Genomic DNA, 13,200 nt, shown 5'->3' with positions numbered 1-13,200 from the left:
GGATCATTCCCATGGCTTTTAAACGTTTGGAAATGGTTGATTGATCAACTCCCAAAGTTTTTGCAACCTCTTCTTGCGTTTGAGCCGGATCTTGATCGAGCAATTCCTCCAATTCGGTATCCATGAACTTTGGCGGCGCACCCTCGCGTTCTTCGTCTTCCAAGCCAAAATCACCACTTTTAAAGCGTGCAAACCACTTCTGGCACGTTCGCTCAGATAGAGCATGCTCACCATAAACTTCCACCAAGATACGATGACTTTCGGCTGCTTTTTTCTTCATATTAAAATAATGAAGAAGAATTCCCCGCAAAAACACATTATTTGGCACGAAATTCGACATTTTCAAGTGTGGTAAAAATATTGTTGTTTACGCTTCAAATAAAAAACTTATACTGACGTTTGTGCCTTACGACAGTAGCTCTCCAATGAATGTTTGGAAATGTGGATCGATGGAATAATAATCAAGTTACGCCATCTGTTGTAAAACCGCACGAACTTATTCATAGTCCTATTACTTCGTTCAATGCTGTTATAGTTTTTGATCCTTTCCAAATAATAGGATTTGTTCAAGTCGGAAAAATAGCCAATCCTTTCTCAAGCACCTCCTCGCTTGCAAAAAATCTTTTTCCCGCGAGGGAGCAACATGTGAAGAATAGGCGGGATGTGAAACGAGTTAGAATCATTCTTCTCTTTTTGGTTGGCGCTTAACCGCTTACGCGGGCTTGGCCGAGTTTAACAGAGCGCGCCAGTCATTTCTTTCTCATGCTAACCGACGCCAATTGGAAACGTCAAGTGAAGCCAAGTTCTTCTCCACTTGATCTTTCCAACGCAGACGAGGTCTTGCTTTTCGCCTGCTACCACCGGCTGGTACCGCATCGAATACTTTCAGAGCCGGAGCGTTTGTATACATTCGGACGACATGGCCCAGTCAGCGTAGCGGCTGGATCTTTATTCGCTGCGCTATGTCTAAGTTGTCGTAAAGCCCATCGCCCGTAATATTCACCGAAGCCAACGTGCAAAGGTCCAAAAATACTCCGCAGAATCTTTTTGTCAAACACTCCAAGTGGCATCTCATCGGATACTGTCATTGTCCAAGCTTCTGCGCCATACGTTAGGACGATCATGATGAGAGCCTTGTAGAGTGCTAGTTTTATTTGAATTCTATGTTCCCTAATTTTGCGACCACAACTGCCCGAATTATACCGATCTTGCTGAAACTTGGTGTGTGTTCTTCCAAGAGATGCCATTAGGTTAAAATGGTTGCCCAAGGAGTGGGCACACTTGAACGAAGAAATCTAAAAATGCCACTAACTAAACGATACCTGCATACGCGCCAGTAGTCTCATTTCTCTGACTTTGTTCAGACTTTTCAAACGACCCTCGTATGCTCAACCCAACCTAGCTTCAATCTAGGTTTATTGAGGGAACTGAGTTTGGATGAGGTATTGGGAGGTATAAAGGGCTCAAAAGATCTTAAGGTCGAAATGCAATCCTCTTTTCTATTCTATTCTAATATATTTTTGGGTTTCAAGCGCTAGCTCTCATCTAAGAGTAAGCAGATCACTGTATAAATGTATTTACTATGTATATAAAATCTCGCTCTGGGGAAGCTAATCATCCAATATTCAAGATGAGTAAATGGTGATGGTGACACGAATGCATAGCCTCTCCCTCCCAAATGTCAACCTCTCCTTCACGTGGCATCCCCTGTTTAAAACGAACGAGGCTCTGACGACCGAGTAAAGACGGGATAACCTCTCTACAAGCAAAGGGGAAGTTCATACGCCATGCCAGCCTGGAAGCAGTCTGGTAGCCTCGGATCCAGGATCAGATGCAGAAGGTCAATTTCTTACTCATCTTAAAATAACGGATTACAGAAATCCACATAAACAAAGAAACTAACAACAATACCAAAAAATGGATGACGACCTGACGCCCTATGTTTCATCTAGGAACTATGGGAAAATATATCTACGAGTATATATAAAATCTATGTTCTCTCACTCTTGTTCGACTAAAACTCGCTTGGTGTAAACAGGGTAGGCAACTTTTCATATTCATCTACTCATTCGACAAATCGCCTGTAAAACTTGAGCCATCTTAAACAGCTTTATAGGCAGTCACCAGTTAGGACTAAATCTCATGTGAAATTGCCCTATTTTTTATATAAGTATTTTGCACTAATTACGTGGTGGCGCAAAATTAATCATCAGATTTAATTTTGAATAACTTTCAAACGAAATAATATACAAAAAAAATTATTTTCGTTGCTGGAAATCTTTATTTTGACTTTTACGCGCACGTTTGTATACTGCAGCTGTCTACTTTACAAGTGTCCAATATGACTGACGTACGACGCTATTTGCAAAAACTATAAATCTTCTGATAAGGTGATTAATTTTGTGCCACCTTATACATATGATTGTAGATACATTTATCATTAGGTGCTATTAAATTGTGATCAATAGTACATAAACGTATGTGATAAATTTCTAATATAAAATAAGCTAAAATGCATTTTATACTAAAGTGTACTATAGTCTGTTGGTTTTCACTTTATTATCATAGTACTAAATTACTTCTAAAATGTACAAGGCAGATATCCTTTGCAGGATATTCAATTAATTGCATATAAGGATCGATATTTTATTAATAACTTATTTCAATGGCTCATGTTCGGTTATGTTCGAGTTGTTAATTGTCTAAGCAATGGCTGGATGAATATGCATGACACACATAGAGGACGAATGAAAGAAAAATAAAAATAAAAACACAAGAAAAATATGCAGTGTAGCGATGCGCGAGCGAGCAAAAACATCTACAGGTGCTCAGTTTGTGAGTTGAGTTAATAGTGCTGTGTGTAGCATTGTTTCGATCTAAAGGAATGTACTCGGTTCGTTTAATTATTTATTAATTTAAGAAATTTTGGAATTTTGTGTTTCTATTTTTTATAATTTTTTTTTTTTTTGTATTTCTTTTGGTTTTAAAGCGACTTATTGCAGAATGGTGCAGCAATCATCTTTTAAACGCCTACCTTCCCCCACCTCCACTCCGGGACGACTGGGTGCAAAAAATAAATGTGTCCGATAATGGATATCCTCCTGTTGAGCGCCCATGTCGCGTGATCGTTTCGTACGATTGGCCTTCGGTTGCAGCTTACTACCGCCGCCACCCGACTTTCCACCTCCACCTTCGCGAAAATGCTTACGAAACATCAAATTCATTTTGAGTGCTTTAGTTCAAATTTATGTGTAGTAGTTTGTGTATTGCTGTATTGTGCTATAGTTGTGTGCTTGTATGTGTGTTACCGGCAGGTGCGTGTCGTTTCGTGGCGTATGTTTACTATTGCAATTGAAACTAATTACCGGAAAGGGTCGGCCTATTTCCGGGCGTTTCGTTGCATTAGCAGTTCTAGTGGTGATTTGTTATTGGTGTTGATGTCGTTGCTGAGTTGCTGATTTTGCCGTTTATGGACAAGTTTTCAGTTTTAAAAGCACTGCACAGTTGGGTGGTGTGATTGTAGTGACGAGCTATGTTGTTGCTTGCCACAAAAAAGACAAAAAAAAAACAGATGAATGATGCTCGGCATAAAATATAATTTTTTGTGCATTGTGGATAAGATACGAAGAAAAATCAAAAAGTTTGGAGAAGAGTGTCGTAAGATAGGAAAGAGCTTGACGACCGCAACTACCAAACTACAGTAAAATCATTTCATTAACTCTTGAGATACGGCCAGCTAAGAGAGTCAATCGAAAATATCAACAATGGAAGAAAATATCAACGATGGCGAAAACCTGAGTTTCGCGCGGGGATTAAGTGTCTCACTAAGCACCAAAGCGCCCAAAGCCGGCGCAGAAGCAATTAATAAAAATATTAATAATAACTAAGCAAAGAGAAACACCGGCTCCTTGTGAAGGGGAAGTGATTAGAGTATGGCGAATCTGGCCTAAGAAAAAACATTAATTTATAAATCGCATAGACTATTCAAAGAAGGTGGAGTGCTAATTGAATTACGTTCTTAAGGGGTTAGGCGTAATCAGAATTAAAAAAAAAGGATTTTTTTGTTTTGCATTTCCTTAAAGTAAATATCTTAAAACTATTGTGTGAAAATTTTAAGTGAATCCGACAAATACTTTTCGAGTTATTCAACAATTAATAAAGGGCGCTCGGCGCTCCAGAACATAAAAAACTCGCGCCTGATCAAATAATTTTTTTTTCAAAATTTCGGTTTTTTTTAACAATTGTCGGTTTTTTTTCTCGAAAATCTGAAAAATATTTTCTGGGGCCGCCATATTGTTAATTTTGAAAAAAAAAAACAAAAAAAAAGCTTCGGTCAAGCACAAGATTATCTATTAATAAAACTAATTTCTCTTGTCCGATTGATTTTAGATGAATCTCCAAGGACTTGTGATGATCACCGCAAGGGACTTCTGGCAAAACGGGCTCCTCACAAACAGCGATAACTTTTACAATTATTAACTTTTTTTTTAATTTTCCTAAAATAAAGTCGAAACATGATGTATTAATGCTATGTGTTTATTTTTGTAAAATAAAGCAATTGACTAGCAAAAAAAAATTATTGAAAATCATAGTTTTTTCGGGCCTCTGGCTACCCTTAACCCCTTATGGTAGGTTAGGTTAGGTTGAAGCGGTAGTCCACTGTGTGGCACGCTCAGGCTCATAGCCCATTGTGGTGTCGCGTGGGAAAGTTGTCCTTATCTCATCTGTGTATACATGGATGGACTCGCCTTGCCTTACATCGTCCCTTTCCCACTCTTCCATTGAGGATAGAAGGGGTGTGAACGTTGTAATGGTAAGTATAGAGGGGTGTGCATAGTCCATCTGTCCGGGATGCTCTAAAATGCTAGCCAGTATTTTACGATGGCCGTAGTCTGTGTTTGACCACTTACTCAAAGTGTTCAACGGTGTTGCCACACTGCGCGCTATATATTTTGACTGCAGGTCTACCGGAAAGTACCCATCCAACAAATATTCCTTCCTTTCAGCTATCCGTTTATAGTGAATGTACACGCATATACTAAATACTTCTGTAAAAAATTAATAAACAAAACAAAAACGTTCAAGCGACTTTGACTTTGATAAAATATACTTGAGGCCATAATATATTTTATAATTAGAGAAAACACCTGAGAATTGCACACATTAATTTCACATTTAAATTCACACCACTTCTTCCCCATTCCGCGAACTTTTTGGCCTTCCGTTGTAACAGAAAGAAATTAATTTTGGCATACAATCCATTAATTTTTTATTATTAATAGTATAGAAGCTTAAAAAAATCCCATAACAATAGCAAACCATTCAGCCCATCAAACAATAAAACAGCCAATTAAATTTAACACAAACAACTGTCATTTTCACCAACAGTCTCGAGCACTTATACACAGCCGATGGAGGCGAGCCAAAATTGCCCGCAGCGTCACAGTAGAATTCTACCAACTTTTGTTGGTAACAGCTTGCCGTCAATCGAGAGGGGATAGAGCAAGAGATAACGAGGGTGATATTGGTGGGGCTGGCAGCATGATGCATGGCACAAAACTTTGTATGCACGCTTTGGGAAAAATAAACAAAAATAAATAGCGCGCGCATTGTGAGCAAGCTAATAGTGAAGAGAGAGAAGGGGGTAAATTAAGATACCAAACCGGCAAATGGGCAAGTAAGCCGACATCAGTCATTAATAACAAAGGGGGCAATAATCATATACTCACTCGCACACACACACATATACACTTTGTTGCACACTTTTCACTCACTTACTCATTCACTCACTCAGTCACTCACTCCCTTGCATGCTTTCTCACACCCACCCATTTGCTCATTTACTCACTCACATACACACCACTCAAGTACAATCAATACTTAGCCAACAGCGGATATAGCAAATATCCGCTCTAACGGTAATGTTAGAGGAAATAACAAATTGGCACATTTGAGCAGCACCGGCTCTGCGCCGCAAACACGCAATCTTAGCACGCGTATGCATTAACTATAAATTGCTTTGCTTGTTTTCGTTGCAATCGTACAATGTTTTCTACTTATAATTTTATTTATTCATTTTTAGTTTTTTCGGACATTTTTTTTCGAATGTGTGACTTGTGCCACCTCATTACATGGTACTGGTGCTGCACCACTAGAGGTTAGTAGGAGTGGCACACGAGATTTATTACCGCTGTTATGTTCGGAGTAATCTAACGCAATCCATTTTAATTATTGTGAGTGTGAAATTTTTTTATAGAAATAACGTGCTGGAAGGGCTTAGAAGTATGAGAATCAATACTACTTCAATGGCACTTCACACATAAATGCCCATAATCCCTGGTTAGTACCACAAATTCATACATCACACTTGATACAAATATAATATTTGTTTATGTACGTATGTATGCTTGTATGTATTTTTGGTGACTATCAACAAGTAAATAAATCTGTTATTTATGCAGAGCCTTTGCTCTACTGAGATTGGTTGTTGTGGGTTTTGTGTTGAAAGAAGTAAAAATTTTATAGGGGAAAAAATGGAAAGGTCATACGTTTGATTTATGTGTATGCATGCACAATCACATGCGTATACATATTGCAAATACCCTGCAGTAAAAAGCAAAAACTACATACGAGATAACATATGTATGTAGTTCATGAAGTGGTATTTGATGAACAGACTTATACTAGTTCGGAATGGCCTAGACATGTACGGGTTTGTGAACTGGTATTTGACGGACGAACTTATACTAGTTCGAAAGGGCCTAGAGTTGTACTAGTTCGAGAATTGGTACTTGATAGATGAAGTGATACCAGTTCGAAAGGGACTAGAATTGTACTAGTTCGAAAATTGGAATTTAATGGCGAACTTATACTAGTTCGAAAGGGCCTAGAGTTGTACTAGTCCGAAGGGAACTGGATTTCTACTAGTTCATTTACAAGTGTTTAATGTAGGAACTTATTCTTCCTCGAAAGGGAAGTGTTGTACTAGTTCGGGAATTGGTATTTAATAGAGGAAGTTATACTAGTTCCAGAGTAACTAGAATTGTACTAGTTCGTGATTTGGTATTTGATGGAGGAAATTATATTAGTTCTAAAGTGACTATATATGTACTAGTCTGAAGGGAACTAGAATTGTACTAATTCACGTACTAGTATTTTATGGACGAATTTATTCTTGTTCGAAAGGGATTATTGTACCACTGTTGTTGTAATTGTACTAGTTCGTGAATTGGTATTTTATAGAAGGGGTCATATTAGTTCAAAAAAGACTAGATTGTACTAGTTCGATGTTGGTATTTGATAGAAGAGGTTATACTAGTTCGAATGGGACTAGAATTTTACTAGTTCATGCACTGGTGTTTTATGTAAAGACCTTTGAAATAAGCCATATTATAAGTATCTAAGTATTGGCGGCCGCCGTAGCCGAATGGCTTGGTGCGTGATTACCATTCGGAATTCACAGAGAGAACGTTGGTTCGAATTTCGGTGAAACACCAAAACTAAGAAAAACATTTTTCTAATAGCGGTCGCCGCTCGGCAGGCAATATCAAACTTCCGAGTGTATTTTTGCCATGAAAAAAGCTCCTCATAAAAAATATCATCACAACATCAAGACGCACACCACAAATAGGAGGAGGAGCTCGGCCAAACACCCAAAAAGGGTGTACGCGCCAATTATATATATACATATATAAGTATCCACACCTAATGGTTCCGAGGAAATATTAGGTGAAGCAAAAATTGTTTGAATGCTTGCCACTAGATGACCTTCGAGACAATTAATTCACGTTGGAGCAAAATTAATCACCCTATTGGAAAATTTATAATTTTTGCCAACGGTATCGTACATCAATAATTTCTGACACTTATGAACTAGACAGTTGCAGTATACAAACAGGCAGGCAAAAAAGTTCACTCAAAATTATTTTTCCCTTTATTTAGTAAAAAAGTTCTGCAAAAACAAAATTTGATGATTCTTTTTTGGTGACTACACTGTCTATATATTTATATGTTTTCTTTTCTTAACGTTCGTTGCATTCAATGACACAGCTAGGCTGAAAATCTCTTGCGGCAACCAGAGTTAGAAACCTATAACGGCGATACAAAAGACTGGCATCGCGTTTAAAAAAAGGTAATTTGACAATTTTGTGTTTAATGCAATCAGTTTTGTGCTACAGCACTGCAAAATAACGGTGCAACAAAGGCCAAGATGAAAAGTCGGAGCAAGCAGCCAAAACATGTGCTCTGTTTATGGGACCAATACAGCATCGAATGCAATAGGAAAGCGATGATTCTATTGATTCCGTGGTGGTCATATCAACGTCGAAGATGAGGTGCTCTCTACTCTGGTACGTCAATTATCGAAAATTGCAAAAATATTGGCAAAACTATTGACAAAATCATTGAAATCGGCGAATCGGGCTGGCATGGGAGAACTTTTTCCATTGCCCAGGAATGGAAGCTTAGGCAGAAAGCTAGTGTTCGGAACCATTCGCATGCAGATAATAATAATAATGTGTTGATTTCGTCGGTGAAATACAAAGAAAAATACTTTAAGAACGCCTTTCTTCACCCGAACTACGCAATCAATCTGTATATGATGTGTAAATATATGAGTGAGAGATCCAGGCTTACATATCAACACCTCACAGTGGTCTTTTATGAACTTATCCCCCTTGCTTACTGAACAATTTTTTATACCTCGTTGATATTCAAATATTAAGAAAATGCAAAATATGAAAGCAAAATGCAAATATGCAACGAAATAAGAATGGATTGCGCCTCCCCTTCGCTAGAAATATTTCTCTAACAACAGTGGCATAAAAATTTAAAAACTAAAAGTTTGAGGTGATTTTTCGGTGATTTAGTGCTACATACGTCAGTGATTTAAGATTTTCAAAAATGTATCACAAACTAGAGTCTACTAAGAATTACAATATTTAAATGCAGTCAAGACTTCGAGCAGTTTTTGTTTTTCTTTTCGAAGAATACCTAATTTTCATCTGTTGGCAATTCCAATGAAGCGAAAGCGGCAAGAAAAAACAAAGCTCAAACAAAAACAATAACAATAACAATAATAAATAAATAAAAATATATAAATAACGAGATGGAATTGTATGCGCATATATACACATATATTTATACAGTTGAAAATGGCACTTGAAAATCGCATTGCGACAAAAATAGAAATGCCAACGCGCTCGCACATTTGGGAGCAAAACACACACACAAACAGCAATATTTGATTTTCTTGTATTAATTTGTATGCATACAGTGGCGAGATGGAAAAATAGCATATGGCTGCTCAATCTCTATATTTTTTGCCAAAATAACATTTGGAAAAAATCCGACGCGAGTCAATTTAGGGAAGCATACTCCTATAGTAACCTTCATCTTGATGCTCAGTTGAAACATGGAATATAAAGTTTTAGGAAAATGTTTCACTTTTTAGAGACAAAAGATGTCCATGGTAAAATATCTCATTTCAAATATACAGTTACCAAAACATACACACTCGAACTGAAATATTTGAGTTATCAATCGATTTTATTGTTGTAACAGAATCACTAGACATTCGTCTAATATTTTCAGCGGCTTCATGCAACTTTTGAAATGTATTATAGATAATTAATTTTAAAATATAGAAAAGCTGTAATATCTTCTCGGACTCAGTGCTGCTATTACACTAGTAGTAGAAAAACATCGGGAAAAGTAATAGAAAATGAAGCCCGCGATAAAACGATATTTTTTTATTATTTCTTTTTTTTTTGCTTTTTCTTTAACTCCTATTGAAGGTTGGGGCGCCAATTTGACTATTTAGCGTTTATTTATTTATTTTTTTTTGAATGTCCATAATCAATAAAAGCATAGCTTGTAGTTTAAGAAAAAGCTTCTTATAAAAATTAGTCAAATTCCACAAAATTTCCATCTCAGTTCATTTATCAAAAAATTTAACTACGTTCCACAAAAAATCTTGCGGAGTAATGATTTATTCTTTTTAGAGCGGGTTATTCCGAAACATGGAACACAGAATGAATTGAGTAAAATTTCGAATTCTTTGGATTTTGATTTTTCGTTCTCGCCGTGCATGAAGCGCCAAAATAAGGAAAACGTTTTTTCTAATATCGCTCCGCAGGCAATGGCAAGCCGCCGAGTGTATTTCTGCCATGAAAAAGCTCCTCATAAAAATATCTGCCGTTCGGAGTCGGCTTGAAACTGTAGGTCCCTCCATTTGTAGAACAACATCAAGGCGCACACCACAAATAGGAGGAGGAGCTCGGCCAAAAACCTAACAAAAGTGTACGCGAAAATATTTATTTATTTTATTTTAATATAACTGATGTTTATTTCATTATAAAGAGGAAGGTATGCCGTTAATAGTGGAAAATAGCATCAGGCATATGACCACCAATATCCTTTTCATGAAATTTTCCATAACCGAATTGCAAAGTGGCTGCCCTATGTCCTCGATATCATCACGAATTCCATCTTTGAGATCTTCAATCGACCCTGGGCTGTTGGCGTAGACCTTCTCTTTCACGTGGCCCCAAAGAAAAAAGTCACAAGGTGTTAAATCACAAGATCTCGGTGGCCAATTGTGATCACCTCTTCGAGAGATAACACGGTCCAGAAACTTTTCCCGTAAAAGATCAATGCTTGTGAGGCACGTAGCACCATCTTGTTGAAAATAAACGTTGTCCAGATCAATACCATCCAATTCCGGCCATGAAAAATCGTCTCTCAATAGCGATAGATAACTTCTGTTATTGAAAACCCCTTTACTTAGACATATATGTATGAACTAATATCGTTATGCTTTTCAGTTGTAGTCGCAAGAAATCATGTATTCCTAGAGATGCTAATAATAATAAAGTTCACAGTTTTTAATTAAAATTTCTGAAAAACTTTTGCTTTACCATTTTATAGTTTATTAAATTTTAGTGCAAATTTTATGTTGTTACAAAATCCCGTTGATTTTTTTATAAATTTTTCTCCTGACGGTGTTGTCTATATTCTCCATAAAACAAATGCTCGATAGTGAAAATGCGCAAGACCGTCAAAGAAAAAAATCATCAAAAATTAACGAAAATTCGGAGCCAGTTCAAACTAGCACTTCATTATACTAGAATTAAATGGCTATAAGACTGCATACTCAAAACTCCAAAGCTGCTGAATAGAAAGTGTGAACTTTGATGAAAATTGATAAATATTTAAACATTTTGATTGATAGATGTTTAAAAATTTTGCAAAAAATTTGACAATTGGATTTATGTGGTTTCTTTTATAGAATGCGATATATTTTCTATATTATTTTTATAAATTTATTATTATTATTTTTTATATATTTAATGTTTTCTGTAGCTCAATTGACTATTCTGTAATATATTTTATGCGCGAATTCAATGGATACTGAAGTACTCGTTGAAAAGTGTAAATTTTAAATTTCAACTTTTTAAGTAAAACAAAGTATGCATTTCTTGGCAGCACAACTGTTTTTCATAAATTAAATCATGCATGCTTATTTTGAATGAAATTCTGCATACCCCATATATTTGGAAAATGTAATGCCGCATTAAATGTAATGCAACAATTCAATGGCAAATATATGCATTTAGGTAATTTTTAAATATTCAAAATTTGCGTATAGAACCTTATAATTTTGATATTGAATAAATTGAATTATTTAATTGTTATTTTGAATTAATATGAAATTTTTAATTTTTTCGAAGCCTTCCTCGAACCCAATTTATTTGCCTTTGGCTATATATTTATACTTTCATATTTTTATTTGTTTGCATTGTTTCAAACTATTCAAATATTAAGAAATTTTCATGATAAATCGTCTAATGTATTATGCAAATTTTCATTGCAGATAAATTTTGTATGTCTGTTGATGTATTTGTGATTAATGGCATTTGATTAGCATAGCGGACACAAGAATACATACAGATAGGTAGTTATACATAAATCGAATTTTTCTTTTTTATTTTCAGACAGATGGATAAATAGCTTGGATAGATAGTCAACGCTTTCGAATCTCTACAACTCTACACTAACGGTGCGCTTTCATTTATTATAATTTATTTTATGATTTCTTTTTGTAATTCTTGTTGTTTATTCATTACTATTCCACACGCGAACAATCATCGAAGACATTTTTGCAAATTTTGTCTTAATTGTATTTAAATATTTTCGTATTATGCAATTAAACTCGTCTTTATTTCACGGTAAACAGAAATTTATAACTTTTTCACATGTCACATAAATTGTTTTGAGCGACTCATGTAAAATTAACATTTATTTCGCATAAACTGAATATTCGCACCACTTCCGCAGCAACATTAAATAACTAAATCACTTGGTGAAGTGTAAAACAACTGCACGCTGTACTACAGAAAATACTATATTAAGTGCATGAGTAGCGAAAAATCGTCACGCGTTGCCGACATTGTTAAAGGTCTGTCATTGACACTCGCGCGCGTAAGAGTATGCCTTGAAATTCTATTTTATAAATACACACATACATATGTGTGCATATGTATGTGTATGCACTTGTCTGCGTTTAGCCGTTTAGCTGTTTGGCCGAAATGCCTGCAAGATCGAAATCGAAAATGTGTTTTGTGTATTGTTGAAAGCACTTGATCATCAAAGGCACTTGGCACTAGAAGTGAAACTGTCACAGCTGATCGTGGACGCTAAACTGTAGAGCTCTTGTCGTATTAGCGAAAATAATCGCAAAAAGAAACAGAGACGCTTTGCATGCGTTTTTTTATGTTTTCTGTTTAACGAAGTGAAAAACCGACGTGCTCGAGTGTTTTTTCTTTTTGAGAAAAAATGAGTGTTTGCGATTGAATTAAAATACTCTGCATAAATCTGTATGAGTGTGGGCGCTCTTTACTCTCTCGAGATTTATTAAAATTCCACTTCAGTGAAATATTACTCATACGACACGTACACCTATAGAATGCCATAATCTAAACTATTTTCACCCATCGCATGTAAAACCTTGAGGAAATCGGATCCTATGCTGAGATTGAAATAGTTTGATGCATATTTCTATTATAATTAACGACTTGAGCTTCCAAGAAGCTGCCTAAAATTTAACCCTAAAGAAGCATCCGATCTCGGCATAGTTTTTGATGTTAAATTTCTTCTCCATAGTCATTTCAACGATTTTATCGGACACAAAAGATATTTTAG

General features: G+C 36.0%; 1 protein-coding gene across 10 annotated transcripts in view; it reads right to left on the bottom strand.

Annotated features, from left to right (window-relative positions):
• The window catches only part of LOC128868373 (uncharacterized), a 68,440-nt gene that overhangs the window by 28,485 nt on the left and 26,755 nt on the right, over positions 1 to 13,200 (bottom strand). For 3 of the 10 annotated variants that reach the window (XR_008455107.1, XM_054110386.1, XM_054110390.1), the window contains exons 1-2: positions 11,948 to 12,687; positions 3,035 to 3,541 (exon numbers count right to left, since the gene is read on the bottom strand). The exons of 1 other annotated variant lie outside the window; for it this stretch is intronic. Coding sequence is in view for 8 of the 9 variants with exons in the window: in XM_054110386.1 (XP_053966361.1) it covers positions 3,035 to 3,224 (190 nt within the window). In the remaining variant the exon portion in view is untranslated. Of the gene's footprint in view, positions 1 to 3,034; positions 3,542 to 4,910; positions 5,049 to 11,947; positions 12,688 to 13,200 lie in introns of those variants that run through there. 6 more of the 10 variants (XM_054110387.1, XM_054110392.1, XM_054110391.1 and 3 more) reach the window with 6 other exon arrangements.

The sequence above is a fragment of the Anastrepha ludens genome, chromosome 6 (genome assembly GCF_028408465.1).
Source record: "Anastrepha ludens isolate Willacy chromosome 6, idAnaLude1.1, whole genome shotgun sequence".
Lineage (NCBI taxonomy): Eukaryota > Metazoa > Arthropoda > Insecta > Diptera > Tephritidae > Anastrepha > Anastrepha ludens.
This window is presented reverse-complemented; position numbering and strand designations above follow the sequence as displayed.